Source organism: Triplophysa rosa, linkage group LG10 (assembly GCF_024868665.1).
Source record: "Triplophysa rosa linkage group LG10, Trosa_1v2, whole genome shotgun sequence".
Lineage (NCBI taxonomy): Eukaryota > Metazoa > Chordata > Actinopteri > Cypriniformes > Nemacheilidae > Triplophysa > Triplophysa rosa.
In genome coordinates, this window is record NC_079899.1 from 19464415 (window position 1) to 19483196 (window position 18782).

The following is an 18782-nucleotide window of genomic DNA, read 5'->3' on the forward strand; positions in this document are numbered from 1 at the left end:
GCTCAACTGGAAATACTGGATAAAAACAACTGAATATGATAAAAATATTTAATTACAGACAATTTATGTAACATGGGTGGGGAAACCACTCAACACAAACAACAATAAGTTAAAAAAGAGAGCTATACATTCACTAAAAGTGAACATAATAGCTAAAAGTGGCTAAAAGTAATTGTTTGTAATTTAACACTACCGTTACCCATTTAACGTTAGCCCCACAAGCTTTATCATTAACTTATATTCGTTAGCATCTCGGCTAAAACAACCGCTGTCTACACTGTGTATATAAACGGTTTAAACAGCCAAAAACGGCCATACAATTAGACGTGTCAGAGTATACATTTATATAAATAGTATATAGTAATATATTTAAGTTATTTATATTAAAGCAATAAGCCCCGCGAAGCAGTGGGTTGCAGTGCATTTTATAACAGCTACGGGCGTTGTGGCACGACGCGAAGCGGAGTTATTCCATATGCTTAGCAAGGTTTCATAAAATAAAGTAAATAAAATGATATTTAGGCTATGTGGTGCGGTCAGCCGTTATATATTGAGATATTTTATAACGGCTTAGAACTCCGCTCAGCCAATCAGAATCAAGGACCAGAACTGACCGTTTTATACATTTTGACTTTACTTGCCTCCAATGGGACAGTCGAGAGGTTGTTGCGATCCGTTAGGTTGTTGCGATCCGTTATTTTGAATTCCCGCCTGTGGCGCGAGGGGACACCGGTGAAAACTAGTACAGACTCGTGCCAGACAGATGTTTGATCGCAGACGGAACGGCGTATGACATAAAAGCACAGTGAGAGCTATTTGTGAACTGACTGCTCTGTATGCTTTAGAAATGCTATTCTAATATGCCGTATGCTTTTTGTCATAAGGTGATCGGTCTGCGCAGAGCTGGAAAAAGTTAAACACACATAACAACGAAAGCGCCACATGCATTGACGCTGCGACATTGGGCCAACTACTTTTGGGTGTAGTATGAATACATTTCGGACATACTGCGTCACAGTACTGTAGCGGTCGAGACTGCACAATAAACACACAGAGCAGCTGCAGTTTGTTTGGATGGAAAGCACAACAACATTTACATTTTCTAAAGATTTCAGGATCTACTTATAGAATACAAATGATTTGTCTCCAATTAATATAATATCAATAGTAAGAAATCTAAAATAATTAAAAGCTTGCTGAAATTTTTCAAAAAAACATTAAGCCTTTTCTAATCATGTGCATGATTTTAAAATGTGTGTTCGCATAGCAGGAGCCAAAAGCCAAACTTTGGACTATTCTTATTCTTATTAAACATCAAAATGATCAATCCCTATTTCATGCAGATTTTTGGGGGGTTCCTCTGATACTGTCTTGTACAAGAGAGATTCTCCAGGAACCACTTTCAAGTTTACAGATCTTGCAAGAACCATTTTTTAACCCGCAAAGCACTTTGAGGTCCCAGTGTAGTGAAAAGGTGACTCCAGAACTTCACAACTGAATATGGGGTTATTCAAGAATCTTCTAAGTTCCTGGAAGAAGCACAAAGGTGGTTCCATCTATAGATGGTTCCACCAATAACCCTACTATGAGAAATAGAGCTTTGAAACTTAAAATACGGTTTAAGGTTCTTTGAAAGTGACCCATTAGTCAGATATGGTGACCCATACCTGAAATGTGACCTCTGCATTTAACCCATCCAGAGAGTAGTGAACACATGCACAGCAAGTGGTGAACACACGTACACCCGGAGCAGTGGGCAGCTATCACTGCAGCGCCCGGGGAGCAAGTAGGGGTAAGGTGCCTTGCTCAAGGGCACCTCAGTCGTTACCCGCCGGCCTGGGAATCGAACCAGCAACCTTCTGGTCACGAGTCCGACTCTCTAACCATTAGGCCAAAACAAATACAATTTCCTGAATGAAAAAGACTATGGCTTTGTCTGAAATCGCATACTGTGACAGTACCTACCTATCGGCCATTAAAACAGTACATTATACAGTATATAGTAGTGGGAGTAGTATGAATACATTTCGGACATACTGCGTCCGCCATGTTTTTTGGTCATGTGACCCATATGCTCTTTGACCTATGATGTATTAACAATAACCTACACATGAGCGTTGATAAAAACATAATTTAGTCACGAGAAATTAATTTATTGGCACCTACATAAAAAATGGACGTCCGCCTTAAAGTTTTCCGCTATATTTATTTGATTTACTTTTGAAATTTGACCATAGCTCAGCTCCCGTGGCATCATGGGATAGATAAGTGTCCATCCGATCCACACTCACGAATCTCGGCGGAAGTAGTAGACCATCCGGGTATTTCTCGCCTACTGTTTTTTGCATACTGAGGTTTCGGACCTATTCATAACTCATACTCAGTTTCGCCTAATATATATTATGGAAGTAGGCAATTTCGGACGCAGCGAGGGTTTGCAAGGCTGGGAAAGAGTGTTGGAGTTTTAAGCTTTGCTGTTTATCTCTCTTGCAGTTTCTTCCTTTATAAACTTTACTTATTACTATCTTTTGGCATTGTTTTTTATGACTTGCGTTCACAGTGACCTTTAATCTTCAATACCCACATACAGGTTATTAGAAAGGTGATTTGTCGTGTGGACACACCCACTCCCGAAAACCAAGACCTGGGGAGTGGCACAGGGTCACAGGAAGACCCTGCCGCCCTGGGGATGGGCTCTGCCCCTCTGGGTCCTGACATCCAAACCCACCTAGCTGCACATGCTGAGGTTTGCACAGTCTGTGTGGAGTGTCTCTCTTTCCAGATACCTCAGATCTTTCTTAATGATATCAAACCTATGACTGTAGAAATATTTGTTAGTAATGCACATGAGGTTTTAGGATACCAGGAATTTTAGTCACATCGACACATAAAAACTGCAGACCAGAATTGATCACAAAGATGAACTTTTTGCTTTGAATGTTTGGGTTTCTTAACATTCACTTATCTTTTAACCTTTTTAAGATCTTTTTTTCTAGATGCAGACTCATAGGTTTTATGCTTTTAATATTGAATATAATTCTTCATCCTGTCTCTCTTCTAACCTTTTATTGCACAAAGCTCCTCTCAAACCCGTGTGCACCTCAACTTCATCTTCGCTTTCTCTTCTTCCCCATTAATAATCCTTTTTTGTCTTTCCTCCAGCTTGGACACTGTATACCACCTGCAGTAAAAAATATTGTGAACTCAACTGTACTATTTAACTGTTTTGTATTTTTGTCAGTATTTTTCCGTATTAACGTGTTGATGCTAAAAATGAAATTCGTTTGGACATGTGTTATAGATCGCTTACTCTTTTTGTATTTGTAAACAGGGCGGCGTCTCCAAGGTGAGGAAGAAGGAAGAAAAGCGTCCATTAGAAAGAAAACATCATTCATAGTGGGGGTTTGCAACTACAGGCAGGTTGAACACTCTTTTTGTTATGGTTTTTGTAGTTATATTTCATGTCCCATGTTGGCAGACATCACATAATTATTACAGATTATGGTGCACATTTGAAATGGCAGTAACCTCATTTCTGTTGTGCTTCTCTTAACGTTTGCAGGTTTATTGATCTGTTTCCTGATGGGCAGGGCACCGAACGCTAAACAGTGACATTCGGCCTAAAACCCATCTACAGCTTCCACTTTGAAACGCATGGCATTCATAAAGACAGAACCCTGATGTATCAGCTTGCGCATGAGCATGCATCTCTCTCGGCTGACACACTTCCTGTTCCAAGGGGGTCTTGTTGAATTCTACTTCCAGTCTTGAGTTGGGTCCCGGTGAATTCTAGTTCAACTTACTTCAAACCTTCTTGTTTCTGGGGGACTGACTATTCATCATTCTTCTGAAAGGTTAATACCTGTGCTGAAATGGACCATCAGAAACGTTTTTGTGCCGTGAATATCAGATGAGCAAGTTAAAGGGGAAGATTCAAAATATCCCACCTGAAACTACAAATCCAACACACAATTCCCTGTGACCAAAGAAGGCACAAAAAGCTATTTTTCCTGTTTTGTGGGGAAAACGATATAGATGCTGTTGAACCACAATGTACATTCGCCTTACGTGTTACCGCGGACCCACGACATCAGGAGGAGGATCCCTGTGTTATTTTTATTTATAAAACAGAAATAAATTATGTGGTGGACTATTCTGTACATAAAACCTATTATGTAAAAAACAAAGTTTAGTAGTTAGGTTTGCTGAGAGCACTGCAAAAATACACTTTACAAGTGCTTTCAACGTTTTAAAGACAGTCCGAGTGAAACTTCTCATGCTCTTGTATAATGAATTATTATAGCAGGTATGTTTGTATATGAGAATAGTTGGGTCAGTTTTCTGGGGACGTTTCCTTAAAATCCTCTGCCAACTGCGAACAATTCCCAAAATGGGAATGTATCCAATTATGTGAAGAAGTCATTCAGAGGACTCATATTTTGATGCATGCAGTTCAACTTATTTTAAGAACCTTTTTTCTAAGTTTAAAAGACAAATACGATAATACTTTTTCTTGTGTGCACACAAATATATTTGTCTCAACTTTTTATATTCCAGAACATCACCCTACAAGCGTCCATCGTGTAGAAATGGTTAAGTGTGAAAAGCACTAAAGAGATCGCTTCCTTAGGAGTTTAATGTAGTGTCTGTTATCCTTTTGTATGGAAGACAGTGTCTGCTGATGTTAGCCTGAGGTGTTCAGAATGTATATGCTAGTATTCAGCCTCTCTGTTTAACTATCACTGTATCATGTGTATTGACTGTAAAATGTAGTCGTGTCTCAAGGCTATTTGTAACCATTAAAGGAATGTCTCCTTTTTTTTTGATTGCTGAGGTTTTAAAATAAATTTTTTATGTTTTGTTTCAGTCAAGGTGAACATTTAGTATTTTCATCTGGAGTCACACTTATTCGTATGGGACAACTTTAATAGATTTAATAGCTAGATTTAATAGCTCATGTATTACATATGACACACACTGGATTGTCATAATTTTATGTATTACAAGAAATTGTTTCCAATTGTGTGATATATTTTAGATCAGAGAGTCCGTGTGTTGCAGTGTTCTGCATCGGTTTTGATAATATAGAATATTTCTTTAGAGATTACTTTGTTTGTTTGTTTTTCCCTCCGATAGCGTTAGTCTTTTTAGCTTGTGGTGTGTATGGTGTGAAATATCATTTAGTATGCTGAACTTTACTATGGTAATAAGATCTGAAAGACTTTACATGGAAACTAGGTCATGAAGGGCGTGCGGTTCTGCTTCCCTGTTACATGTCAATCAAACTGTGGGAGGAGCCTGGCATGGTCCAATCAGTTGTTTTTGTTTAAAATCTGTTTTCACCTGAGCAACATTTTTGATGTACAATTCTTACAATGAGTGAAGCCATTTAAATGTACTTCTAATAGCACTTTGGTTATTGGAGATCTTCTCTTTTAGAAACTAGCAGCTATGATGCCACCATAATGTTTCAAATGTCTTACAAAAATCTGATTTAAAAATTAAATAAAGGCATTGATTTTGCAATTCTATTCTTTTTTATTCTGTTGTTTTCATGTAATATTTGTGTCCAGTAAAGCATTGCCAACAAACATAAAACATGCTGACCTTGAGATTCACATAGAAGTGTGCATGATGTGTGACTATAATATTGAGATCATATGTCACATTTTACTAAATATTCATACATTCAAAATTAAGAGACCATTTCAAATTTATTTTCTTAATATTACTTAATATTTATAGTTATGTCTTTAAGTAAAATGATCATTTTTGTTTCATTCTGTGTAATGCTAACTAATATTTCTCCCAAATTTCAAATAAAAATATTATTTTTATTTGCACAAAATAAAAACTGGAGAAACAGGTCAAAATAACAGAAAAGATGCTCTGTATTTTTCAGACCTCAAATACTGCAATGAAAACAAGTTCATATTCACTTTTAAGCAATACAGCAGTGATATTTGAACAGTTCAAAATTATTTTTATTTGATAACCTAGATTTTTTCATGTATTTTGTCATGCTGTCAGTCTTTCACATTGCTGTTGGATGACTTTATGTCACTCCTGAAGTTTGATTTGGTTGAAATTCAACAAACCCTGTACTGGAATGGCCACAATACATCTAGAAATGCTGATTAAATGACCATTTCCGCAGCTGTTTATCTGAATGTAACTCCAGACTAACTATGATATGCTCTTACTGTAACACTAGAATAATCACTCGGTTGGATAATCTGCATTATCCGGTGAGTAAATGCATGTCATGTTTTAGCATCCTATAAATCTAAGAAAAGTTTCCCACTCTAAATTTGAGAGTGCTGAAAAATATTGAATATTTGAGATATTTTTGAAATTCGCTGCCTCAAATCATAAAAGCAGAGCAGAATTTTTAAAACAAGCTCACAATTTTTACATTGACATGAACATACTTTTCATATTGTCTAATAGCAGGGTCACATTTTTGTACTGTATAGAAATATTAAATGGATTTTACTTTGTAATGCTGACTTTGCACACACCACTGTAAAACCATGCGGTGTTACAGTATGTCAAAGTTTAGCCTACTGGCCTATTGTATTCCCTCTCCTACAGTATATGGTAGTAGGAAATGTGTTTTCAGTTGCACTGTAGAAAATACAGTGTGGCCTCCAAATGTAATTTTGCAAAATAATGTTCACTTAAAAATGTATGAATTTCAATTCATTGCATTTGATGAATATCAAACCAAACAAATTATTCATAAAAACCGACAATTACCATATACCTGAAAAAAAACACAATGGTAAAGGTAGACTATGTGTGTATTTGTGTTATGCAATGTACCAACAAGGTACATACTGTAGTAGTAGCAGACATGCGATTTAAAAACATTAAAAATAGCTAACGTTAGATTAAATGGATAATAAAACTCCACACGCAAATATTTACGCTTCTATTAGGACTTTACTACTTCACTACACTATATTCACATCACTGATATTGTCAATACAGGCATGTTGTTTCACTCCTAATCTCCATGTTTGATCTCGTACTCCACGTTTCACCCCGCTGCACAGAAAAGCATCCAGGTGCCACCCTGCCAACAGGCTGCGCGAGACAAACACACTGTCCTCTCCACCACATGACGGCGCCACCCTCCAGACTGGCCTGCACTTTTAGCACGCCCAGTCATTTCTTGGACAGTTCCCATTCTAGTGTGGCAGCATTCGCTCCCCTCTCCTCAATTCTCCAGTAACGGAAAGCCACTTCGAGCACCAGGCAACAAGCGCGCGACACCATGGCGGATAGCGCGAGCGAGAGCGACACGGACGGCGCGGGCAGCAGCAGCAGCTCCGCCACCCCGCAGTCCTCCTCCGCGGCCGCTTCTCATACCACTACGACCACCACGAACGCCGCCAGCAAAGGGCAGGGCGTCGTGATCTCGCAGTCCCGACTGGAGGAGCTGACGAACCGTCTGGCGTCGTTGCAGCAGGAGAACAAAGTGCTGAAGATCGAGCTCGAGACGTTCAAGCTTAAGTGCAAAGCGCTGCAGGAGGAGAACCGCGACCTGCGCAAAGCCAGCGTCACTATCGTGAGTCGGCCCGTGCCTGCCGTTAATCTCTCCGGTACACCTGACAACACCCTCAGGGCCTCGGTAGACGTGTGGCGTATTATGGATCACAGTTGGGTCTGAAATGGACTTGTTTTTAGTAAAACAGGAGATATTTTGGGGGGTGTTCAGCTCATGTTGTTCATGCTAGCCTTGCAGCTAACGTTAACGTGACTTCGCTGTGAAACGATAATAACTAACGTTAGCCAACAAAAGCCTGACGGCGGTTTAATACCACCGGTGCTAATATGTCTCGCTACATTTAAACGCGTTGAATGCTTATGTTACGTTAGTTGTTAAAGCTCACAGTTCAGTCGTTTTTTTTCTAAATGGTCAACAGAACGCTGGTGGTGGTCTGAATATGTTCACCTACCACGTAAAGCGTTTACTGGTTCACCACATGGTTTATTATTGTGGTGGAGTTGACGCAAGACGTGCAGTACTTTGAATGTAGTTTTTTTTGACGAATGGGATTGTCGTTATTGATTTATTATAAGGCCTCTGTGAGGGTGGTGTTGCTAGCACACGGAATATTTGGCTCAAATGCGTCAACATCCTGTATGTGAATCAGCCATGCACTCAGGCCATCTGCATTTAGAAAAAAAATCTACATTTAGACAGAGGCAACACTCATACTATATGTATATATGTGTGTGAGTGTATATATATATATATATATATATATATATACAGGTGCTGGTCATATAATTACAATATCATCAAAAAGTTGATTTATTTCACTAATTCCATTCAAAAAATGAAACTTGTATATTATATTCATTCATTACACACAGACTGATATATTTCAAATGTTTATTTCTTTTAATTTGATGATTATAACTGACAACTAATGAAAATCCCAAATTCTGTATCTCAGAAAATTAGAATATTACTTAAGACCAATACAAAGAAAGGATTTTTAGAAATCTTGGCCAACTGAAAAGTATGAACATGAAAAGTATGAGCATGTACAGCACTCAATACTTAGTTGGGGCTCCTTTTGCCTGAATTACTGCAGCAATGCGGCGTGGCATGGAGTCGATCAGTCTGTGGCACTGCTCAGGTGTTATGAGAGGCCAGGTTGCTCTGATAGTGGCCTTCAGCTCGTCTGCATTGTTGGGGTCTGGCATATCGCATCTTCCTCTTCACAATACCCCATAGATTTTGTATGGGGTTAAGGTCAGGCGAGTTTTCTGGCCAATTAAGAACAGGGATACCATGGTCCTTAAACCAGGTACTGGCAGCTTTGGCACTGTGTGCAGGTGCCAAGTCCTGTTGGAAAATGAAATCTGCATCTCCATAAAGTTGGTCAGCAGCAGGTGGTGGTTTTGTGTGATTTCTGCTTGTGCAACTGTTTGCTGTGTAATGCATATCATGTTTGTGTAATTCTGATGGATTTGATATGCCATAAGTACAAGTTTATAGTTAGGCCTTATTGACAACAAATACTTTTGTATAATAAACAAAGAGGTACTTTTCAAAATCATTCTTTTCAAGTGGGAAATCTTCTTAACACATAATATTCCCTATAATAAACTCTTGCGTTTGTTGATTTGTTATTTATGGACATTTACACCACTCTGTAAACATCTAAAGTGGATTTTCCTTCTCTAATGCAGAAACTTAATGGCCTATCCATAACCAACAAATTTGTGTTTGTCATGTTTCAGCAAGCGCGTGCCGAACAAGAAGAGGAGTTCATCTCCAACACCTTGTTTAAGAAGATTCAGGCTTTGCAAAAGGAGAAGGAGACACTCGCCGTCAACTATGAGAAAGAAGAGGAGTTCCTCACTAATGACCTGTCCAGGAAACTCATGCAGGTGAGAGCCCGTTAGTCTGTTTGAGGTCACGGTGAGAGAGGAGCTTTCGGAAAGCTGATCGTTGTTTGGAGAACAGATAGGTTTGGCCTCGGAAATGGGATCGCGGAAGAATTTTTAGTTAGGGTAACTTTCAAACTACATTATGCGGGGATGCAGATTACATCTTAATGATGTTGCATGAAGGCTTGTATTTTATAAAGTGTGTATTTGATGGTGATGCATTTAATTAAACAAAAGCTATGATAAATCATGTGAGAGAGGTTGTTTAGGTAATGTGATCATTAGTCAGACTGATTCTGCCTCTTCTCAACAGAGACCAGATGACATTGTTTATGCTGTGTTTGTGTTGAGTAGGTGTGCGGTATTCTGTGGATGAATAACGTGCATAGTAATGAGTCATACACAACTGTGTATATTTTCATACTTTTCTGAATTTGAACAAGCGTGCTTGTTTATATGTGGGTTTTTTTGCGTTGTTTATGTTATTATTTGGTCAGGGCCACAATTTCTGACGTGTGACTTACTTTAAATCACAGAACATTTAGGACCTCCATCATGTTTAGATCTGGAAGTGTGTTATTTATGTTATCACATATATTTATGCTTTTTACCTCTCTTACAGCTTCAGCATGAAAAGGCTGAGCTGGAACAGCACTTGGAGCAGGAACAGGAGTTCCAGGTCAATAAATTGATGAAGAAGATAAAAAAACTGGAGAATGACACCATCTCCAAACAACTTACTCTTGAACAGGTACCATCTTCAAACAATTTACTGTTGTGACCAATCCAAAACTAACATTTTAGTCTACAACATCCACCTTTCAACAAAACACAGGCACTGAACAACATTACAGTAGTTGAGACCAATAGCATTGACATTTTAAAATAAAATAAATTTAAAAAACACAGCAAAAACATTGTTTGTTATATCAAAAGATAAATATAATGGATAAAATAGTGTGTAAATAGTATAAATATTGCTTTAAGGTTGTTAAATAAGAGTAAAAGATTCTGTCTTCTTTTTCTGATATTTTTATTTGATTTAATATTAACAATATATAAGTATTTATGCAGCAAGGCCCTAACTAGGTTCAAATACTTAAAAAAAACAGTTTAATATGTTGATTTGGTGCTTTTGACATCCCTGATTTCATGTAATGTGTGCAGCTCCGTCGGGAAAAGATTGATTTGGAAAACACTCTTGAACAGGAGCAGGAGGCACTTGTAAACCGACTTTGGAAACGCATGGACAAATTGGAGGCAGAGAAAAGGTAATGTCACCTGTGAAATGATCTTTGGGATTCTTCTCAGCTTGCACAATTCAGCTAGTGTGTATGTGCCCTGCAAACACGATCACATGACCTTACCTCTTCCTTCTCATTGGCAGGATTCTGCAGGAGAAGCTTGACCAGCCAGTGTCAGCCCCGCCCTCACCACGGGAAGTTTCTATGGAGATCGACTCTCCTGAGAACATGATGCGGCACATCCGCTTCCTGAAGAGTGAAGTGGAGAGGCTCAAACGTAGTCTCCGCACCACAGAACTACAGCGTGAGTTTTTCTTATTGTGCACACCTGCACTCTTGCGCAACCTCTCTACATCCAGTGGTGCACACTCACAACAAAGCATACTATGCTGTGCATAGTACCCATACTATATTGCATTCAGTAGTAGGATTGATTATTTAGGGTAATATTGCCCACAACCCCTTGCACTGCAGAAGAGTTTGTGCATTTGTTTTTGACTTCAGTTCTGAAAAATTGGCAATGACTTAAAGTTATGAATTCAAGTAATAAAATAAGATTTTGTTAATGTTTGCATGCAAGTTGCTATGCGAATGTGAGGTGTGAGATTTATGTTGTGGTGTCATACATTCTCAAATGTACTCCTCATTAACATGAAAGTGATAGTACAAGTGTGCCATTCTTCAATTCTTTAATACTTCACTTAAAAACATTTTCCATTGTGTTTTTGAATACTTTTTTAAGTGTGTATTGACCACAAGAGGGAGACATGTCCTTTGACATGACTGAAAGGTTATTGCATCTTTCATGTTTCAGCAGTTATCACATTTAATGTTATATCAGCACTCCTGGACCGTCTGTCATCCAATCAGATTCTCCTGACCAACTTCATAAATTGCCACCTGGTATGCCAGGCAGACACCTGTTGGCTGATTTTCATTCATTGTTCAATCCCTTTAAAATAATAATTTCATCCGTGCACACATGCATTTAAATATGAGCCTGTAGATCAAACATTTTATGGATTTTTAAAGTTTGTCTTGTTCTGCTCTATCATCTCTTTTTTACCCAGACACAGAGAAACGGGCCCAGTATATTGAGGAGGAAAGGCAGATGAGAGAAGAAAACATTCGGCTGCAGAGGAAACTCCAGAGAGAGATGGAGAGGAGAGAGGCGCTGTGCAGACAGCTGTCAGAGAGTGAGAGCAGTCTGGAGATGGACGACGAGAGGTAAACATGACCTATATCTAATGTTTATGTTAATCCAGACAGTCAGTAACCACACAGGTTAGTCTTAAAGGTGCGCGCTGTCATATTTCTTGTTGCTCTGACACCTGTACCATTGTGCAAAAACAAGGCTTTCAGTTATCATTGTAGAAATGCACTGCTCAATCTCAGCCTTGATTTATATATTCTGCAAATGAAAGTGTCCATATGAGAGCAGAATTCGGCCAGTCATGTGATCTCAGCAAGTCTGCACCCATGCTCTTAGCTGAAATACCTGGAGTTTCATCTCATGTTAGCTATTTACCAACTATACCAATTTTTCAACATTTTCTCTCTCTCTCTCTCTCTCTGTAGATATTTTAATGAGATGTCTGCTCAGGGACTGAGAGCTCGTACAGTGTCCAGCCCTATCCCTTACACCCCGTCTCCCTCCTCAAGCCGGCCCATCTCACCTGGTATGTGTCCCCACACATCATGTCCCAGCATATTTAATCTCTTATTTCAATGCTCACAGCATCAGTTTTAATACGCACTTTAGGCCTCTGAATGTGTACAGAGAGCAGTGTGCATTACCACAGACGTTTTATTACTATTATTACATTCTCAGGATTGGTCTTATATCATCTTCTTGCCTTTAGATTACGCACAGATCTTTGAGTCAGTACAGTGGGTGATGATTAAGAAAAGACAAAAAATGTATGGCTTTTATAGAGTGTTAATTTTTATGTGCGCTAACTATACTCCACTATAACGTGGTGTGGCGGAAATTGCAGGTTTTATTGTCTGGGTAGGGAAGTTTGTTTTATAATAAGTAGGCCTATAAAGATTGAGATGGCGATCCTTTAGCCTTATTAGTGGCAGTTGTTTAGTGTAGTATGCAGGAAGTTCATGATCTGCATCTTCCTGATGTGTTTGCTTGTGGTCCATGTTGTTCAGCCAAACCTCAGACTCTTGGTTTATGATCATTTTGAGACGGCCTGTTTTACATTCAGATTCTTTTGCCAAGGACACTAAATCAGGAACTTCTCCAAGCTTCCAGAGGATTCATGTACAGATCTATTTTTTTGTTCTGCATCTTTTTCTTTGTTTGGAAATCAAGGCGTGTTATGCAGACAACAAGCAGGATAGACGACCTCACAAAAAGCTAAAAAACGGATTAGAAAGTGATCTTTTGTCTCTCTTTCATACCAGGTTTGTCGTACGCTAGTCACAGTGTTGGCTTCACCCCTCCGGCCACCTTGAGCCGAGCACCACTTCCCCACTACACATCACCTGGGCTACACATCCACCCGGGACCCTCACACGCTGTACAGGTGCGTGCCCGTATACATATCTACTTATCTGTTTATTAGTACTTCAACACACTGTCTCTCACACAAACTGTAAATACAACTAGCCTTATTAGCAGATTGTTGTGTTGTAAACAGAAAATTGTATTTTGGATAGGTAGCTTTGTATTTGTTATATGTTTTCTTCTGTAGAGCTGTTTTGGAACAATGCATATTGTAAAAAGTGCTATAAAAATTGAATTGAATTAAGGTTCATTCTAAGGTTCTTTCTTTCATAATAAACAAAGCTATTTTATTATCTCATAGGTGCCACAAGGGTATCACTTGTGATATAATTTGGATATTTAATTACTTCTGAATTGGTGGGGAAGTGATGATGACCGTAAGAAAGTAATAAATATAATATAAAAAGCTCATGACTGGTAGTTGTAAACCTGCGTTTTGTAAATTCAGGTTGCACATACCCGTTCAACCTTTTAACCTTTACATATCACTTTGCACCAGAACATTTTGAAACCTAGTACAGCATGCGATGACTTGCATCCTTTGTGAGATTAAAGTTTCACTATTTAATGTAAACAATGAAATTAATTTATCTTCGAATTGGAACAGAAGGGGTCAAATGGTAGTTATGGTTAAATAGAAAGGGGAAGATAAAGTGGTTTAAAAATTATTTGGATATTTTTGTATGTGACAGGACCAGGTTCTTTCCAGTTTAGATCAGATGAGAGCTAGACATTCTTTCATTGCTGTTTCATCACTTCTGTTATTTGATAACTTGTTTTTGAGTCACACTGTAGCTTTGGATTTTGTAAATGTCTGATTGCTGAGTGTCTGAAAACTTTCATCTTTGCGATTATGAATTGGTTCTAGTATTTTTATTCATCAATCTTTTACGCCATTCAGTATAGTTGAGAGAAATGTCAACGGAAACATGCTTTTTTTAATGTGTCCCTTTATCAGGCTAAAGTCAGCCAGCAGATAAATAAGTTAGCTATGAAGTTATCATTTTACTGGTCTCAGTGGCAGCTTTTGTATGTATGTATTGGGTTATTTTGCATTTGAGCAGAGGGAACATCACAACACTTGTTCTTTTAAGACATATCATTCTGTCACCTCTATCTCACAGCAGATCCAGTCCACATAACCTCTGACAGATATATTCTAGATAACACCGAAAGTGCACTTCTCACTACACTTGTGACCACCTCAAGCTTTCAAAGAACAACATTCAGTTTTAAGACTTTTAATGCCCTTTTAATAGAGTTGCTTTGATATAAATGGATTATGTCAAACATGTGGATATAGCAACAGTGACTTGCTTGTTTTAGCAACTGGCTCTCTTTCATGTCCTGCAGTGCCATGAAACTGTTTTCTTTCTCTGATAAACAAAAGCCAAATCTTCTGTCATTAACACGACACTCACTCAAAGGGTCACCTTTGCACTTTTTATACTTTGCTTGTATGCATGCACAATCTATAAACAGTCTATAAACTAAGAGTGACATTGGACCAGTGTACCTTTTAGGTTGTTAAACATGCTTTGAGGTACAGTAAACCAGAACAAAAACATTGCAGGTCAGATGTGCGTTTATGTAGCAAAAACAACATGACTTGCAGGTTTGGATTGTATCACATAATAAATATCTTGGTTTTAATTCTTGTTTCGTTTCACAGAGGCCATCCCCAAGGAGAAGCACCAGCCCAGATAAGTTCAAGCGTCCAACGCCGCCACCTTCCCCCAACACACACTTTGGGGCACAGCACCCTCCTCCTCCACCGCCACCCGCACAGCCGATGCTCCAGTCTGGCGCCTCCCACTCTGTGACATCACAGAACCCCTCCTCTCAGCCTTAATGCATGCAACATGCGCTACCTTAAGCTAGGCTACGCCAGGCTAGGCTACACTACTACTACAATGACAACAACTCGGTGATCCTCCACTGGGCAAACGTTGGAAGTGAATGGAGGGAATATGGAAGTTGAATTTGTGAACTGGGAAATGAAAGGACTGCGAAAAAGGAGAACGTGTAGATGCTTGGCCAACTGACAGACCCCATGCTGTTAAATTGCGTTATTCTTACTGTGTTTTTCTTTAAAGTGATCAAGCTGGTTTCGGAAGGGTTCGATCTACAAGATCATTTATCAGGGTTGTTGAGTGTGTTGGCTGCGTGTGTTTGAATTTTTTTTGTGGAAAGTTCCTAAGTCTTTTCCCTTCCCCTATTAAATCTTAACTATTTTAACAGATTGACTGTTAAAAGTACTCAGACATTTCCTTTAAATAAATGAGTAAATGCTGTCAATAATGAAGCTCAATTGGATGCATTTTTCCTCACATCGGAGAGCATCTCCTCAACGGTAGAAGAGGAAGTCTTGAATCCCAGCACATTTGCCATGGGGGAGGCAGTGTAAAAATGTTTAGCTTTTTTTTTGTTTTGGGCTGTTTTTGCTTGTAAAACAGATGTGTGCGTGGCTCTAGTTGGCAGCATGTAGATGATGGTAAAGACAGTCTGAAATGTACTTAAACAGCAATTGTTGCCTCTGCGTGTGTATTATAGTGTTTGTGTCTGCGGGTGTTTGTGTGTGTATGCACAGCCATAGAGGTGCATGACTGCTGGTCGGGGACCAGTCTCTCCCTGCTAGAATCCAAACATGACCCACTACAATAACAAAAGTCAATACTGGTTTCTGATCAGCAGACCAACCTCTCTCAGAGCCCTCGCTGTAAACTGAGAGCTCTGAATGCTTATTCAGATGGAGATTTTTTGCTTAATGCCAGTGTCATATAACTAAACATGAACCAACGTGATGCAACAAAACAAGGTACTGTTGAACAATAAACTCAACATGATTAAATGCTTGTACAAAAGAAATCTTCAGTGGTTTTGTTTTTTTTCATGAAAGTTTGTGCGATTGAACTTACCAAACTATAAATAGTAGGTGGAAGGTATGTAAGCCTTCTATTACTGTGTGAAATAAATTAGAAGGTAATACATTTAAACTTCTTAGCCAATTTTGAAGTTCTTAAGGGGATATTCAAACCAAAAGTTCTGTTATGAATTATTACCTTCTAAACACGTTCTTTAGTTATAATTGCATTTCAGCTGCAGCTATTGTCTAATGACCTTTGACCCTCAGTCTACACGTATAGGCAGGCCGGACATCGTAACCCCCCTTATTTCTAATATCCGGTCTTTTGAAGTAATATGGCAGGTAATACTTCACACCTGTTTGGCACTACCTATCGCCTCATCACAGTTTTCTAATTGAAATATAGGCACTTAGGCCGAGCCCAGTTTCGCACGCACGCACACACAGTCCCTCAGCTGTGTGGTAATCCCTGCACAAGTATTTCAGTATAAGCTGTCCTGTGGCACATTCTTTCTGGCGGCGACCACCCTCACCTGGTTCAGACCAGTTCTGCCTGGCTGGGATGGTAAGAGGTTTAAATGACCCTCAAACTTTATTTATGTGAGATTCACTGTCACGGTTTTCTGTGTATGTGGTTATGAAAGTATAAACCAATCGAAGAAGTGACTGTACTTTCACAACTGATAAGCAATGTGAGCTTTTTACAGAAAATGCAATAGATTTTAAATGATATGATGATCTAAATGTGTGTAGATTGTCTCCCCACAGCAGATCGAAACCACTGTCCTGCCACAGGAAAGGTGAATGATCTATGTACTGTATGTCCTCCAAACATATTCTCCAAAAGAGTCTTTTCTAAATACCAGGAGATGCTTTATGTATATGCAAGCCAATAAAAGAGAGTAATACAGGAGTGTAATTACTGGGAAATGCCGTATAAAAGAAAGAAGGAAACAAAGGAAGGGAGTGTCAGGATATCATGTAGGTAACTTGGAAAAGGTTTGTGTCCCCCTGTGTGTCAGCGCTCGTGAAAATGGACATAAGAGCTCACAGTAAACATTGGGATCGAGTCGCACTACCAGCTTTGGTTTTTTAGATTTTCTTGGAAGTCCACAGATTTGATTGGTTGCACTTACTCAAGTACCTCCAAACTGGGATTTATGTTTCTCAAAAGATGCTCCAAAGAAGAAAAATCATGTCAATCTCATATCAATCAATCTTAGTTACCAAAAGATGTTTTCTCATGCTCTGAGACTTCATATATTCTGACACGTTGATGCTTTATCTGACTCACAAATAAATTGACAATAATAGAAGCAAAATTAATGTAAAGGTGGGAACAAAATAATAGTATGAAACCCAAATTTCAGTTAAGTACTAGAAATAGACCAGCCACAATGTGAAAAGGCATATAAATCTTGAACATCATGTCTTACTGCTGTTTTATTTAGTCATTAAACAAACTTTCATGACTGACAAAATCCATATTTCATTTTTTATCCTCTGTTTTTATCCAAGACTTTCCCTCACCACACTTGGTGATGTGACAATAAAAGTGAGTTGAGTAATTTTGATACAAGTTCTGTCCAGATATCCCATTGGTTTCCCAGTCGCCTGCAGTCAAGCTGGAACTATGTTATACAAAAAGGTGATATGAGGCAAATGCAATTAAGTGTTCTGTTCTTTCTGTTTTTTTTTGTCTACTCTCTTTTCATGTCAAGAGGGGATTACGGAACCTCTCGTTTTATGTGTGTGTGGGAACAGGATCTTGGTGGGTTTAAAGCCCAATCTGCCTGACCCTCAGCTGACCACCCAGACAGAGAACGGCGAAAGAGAAGGGTGGGAAGATGTGGATGTTCACCCTCTTAACTTCTTTTATGAGTTTTACTCTAGTTCTAACTGCAACAGAGAGTGCAAGTACTGTATAAACCTGACAATTTCATTAATATAAGGTATGATGTTTGCTCTATGGCCAAATAGATGCCTATAAAAAAGAAAAATCAAGCTGTCCAGATACAAAACATTAAAACCAGTAATAAAGACCATGCCATATGGTTCTGGTCCTATATCAGCACTTTTGGGATATTTGTCGTTGTCCAATCAGATTTGAGCATCTGAACTAACTTTACACTTCAAAACGCATAGAAGAACCATTTTGGGCAGAATGGTTCCATAAATACGACCTGCATATTCTTTCAGTTTCACCAAAGACTATAGACCATTTTTTGTTTGCAAACAGTGTGACGCGATTCTGTGGGCGGAGCCTAACTGGTGGCAGAAAGTCTCAATTTTCCCGCTAAAATCAGATTGACAGTTTATGAAGATGGATTGTCCAGCACCTTCTCCAGTTATTTTAACAGTTTGCCAGCAGAGGACCGGCTATCTTATATTATTGGAGCTTTCATGCACTGACTCTGTTTAGAATATGTGATCAAAGAGGGAACAAAGTCTGGACTTTCTGGATCCATAGATACCTCCCCTGTAAGACATCATCAGTCATTACATTGCAACACCAATGACATTATGTGGTAGCAAAGTTTATGTCCCGTTCATTAAATAAAATTATACTGAATGATGTTATTGCTAAAGTATGAGCATTTCACTTTGTTTACATTAACATAGTACTTCTGATAACGCTAATGTAAAGACAGTTTTGTGATTGCTGCTGTTACTTTAATTTAGTGTTCATTTATCGTTCTAAACTACATCATTGATTGAGTGGAGAAACCTTAACTTACATGAA

General features: G+C 38.7%; 2 protein-coding genes across 2 annotated transcripts in view; both read left to right on the plus strand.

The window, feature by feature from the left end:
* Positions 1–5531, plus strand: part of ank3a (ankyrin 3a) — a 73160-nt gene extending 67629 nt beyond the window's left edge. Inside the window, 3 exon segments of the mRNA XM_057343599.1 lie at positions 2591–2746; positions 3332–3420; positions 3563–5531. Of these exon segments, the coding sequence (XP_057199582.1) occupies positions 2591–2746; positions 3332–3397 (222 nt within the window). The 3' untranslated portion in view covers positions 3398–3420; positions 3563–5531.
* A 1369-nt stretch (positions 5532–6900) lies between these two features.
* ccdc6a (coiled-coil domain containing 6a) lies at positions 6901–15474 on the plus strand. The gene is made up of 9 exons (XM_057343600.1): positions 6901–7573; positions 9262–9411; positions 10034–10162; positions 10579–10682; positions 10799–10959; positions 11726–11882; positions 12234–12334; positions 13071–13192; positions 14846–15474. The coding sequence occupies exons 1-9, from the start codon at positions 7280–7282 to the stop codon at positions 15023–15025; spliced, it is 1398 nt and encodes a 465-aa protein (XP_057199583.1). The 5' UTR covers positions 6901–7279; the 3' UTR covers positions 15026–15474.
* Positions 15475–18782: the final 3308 nt, after the last annotated feature.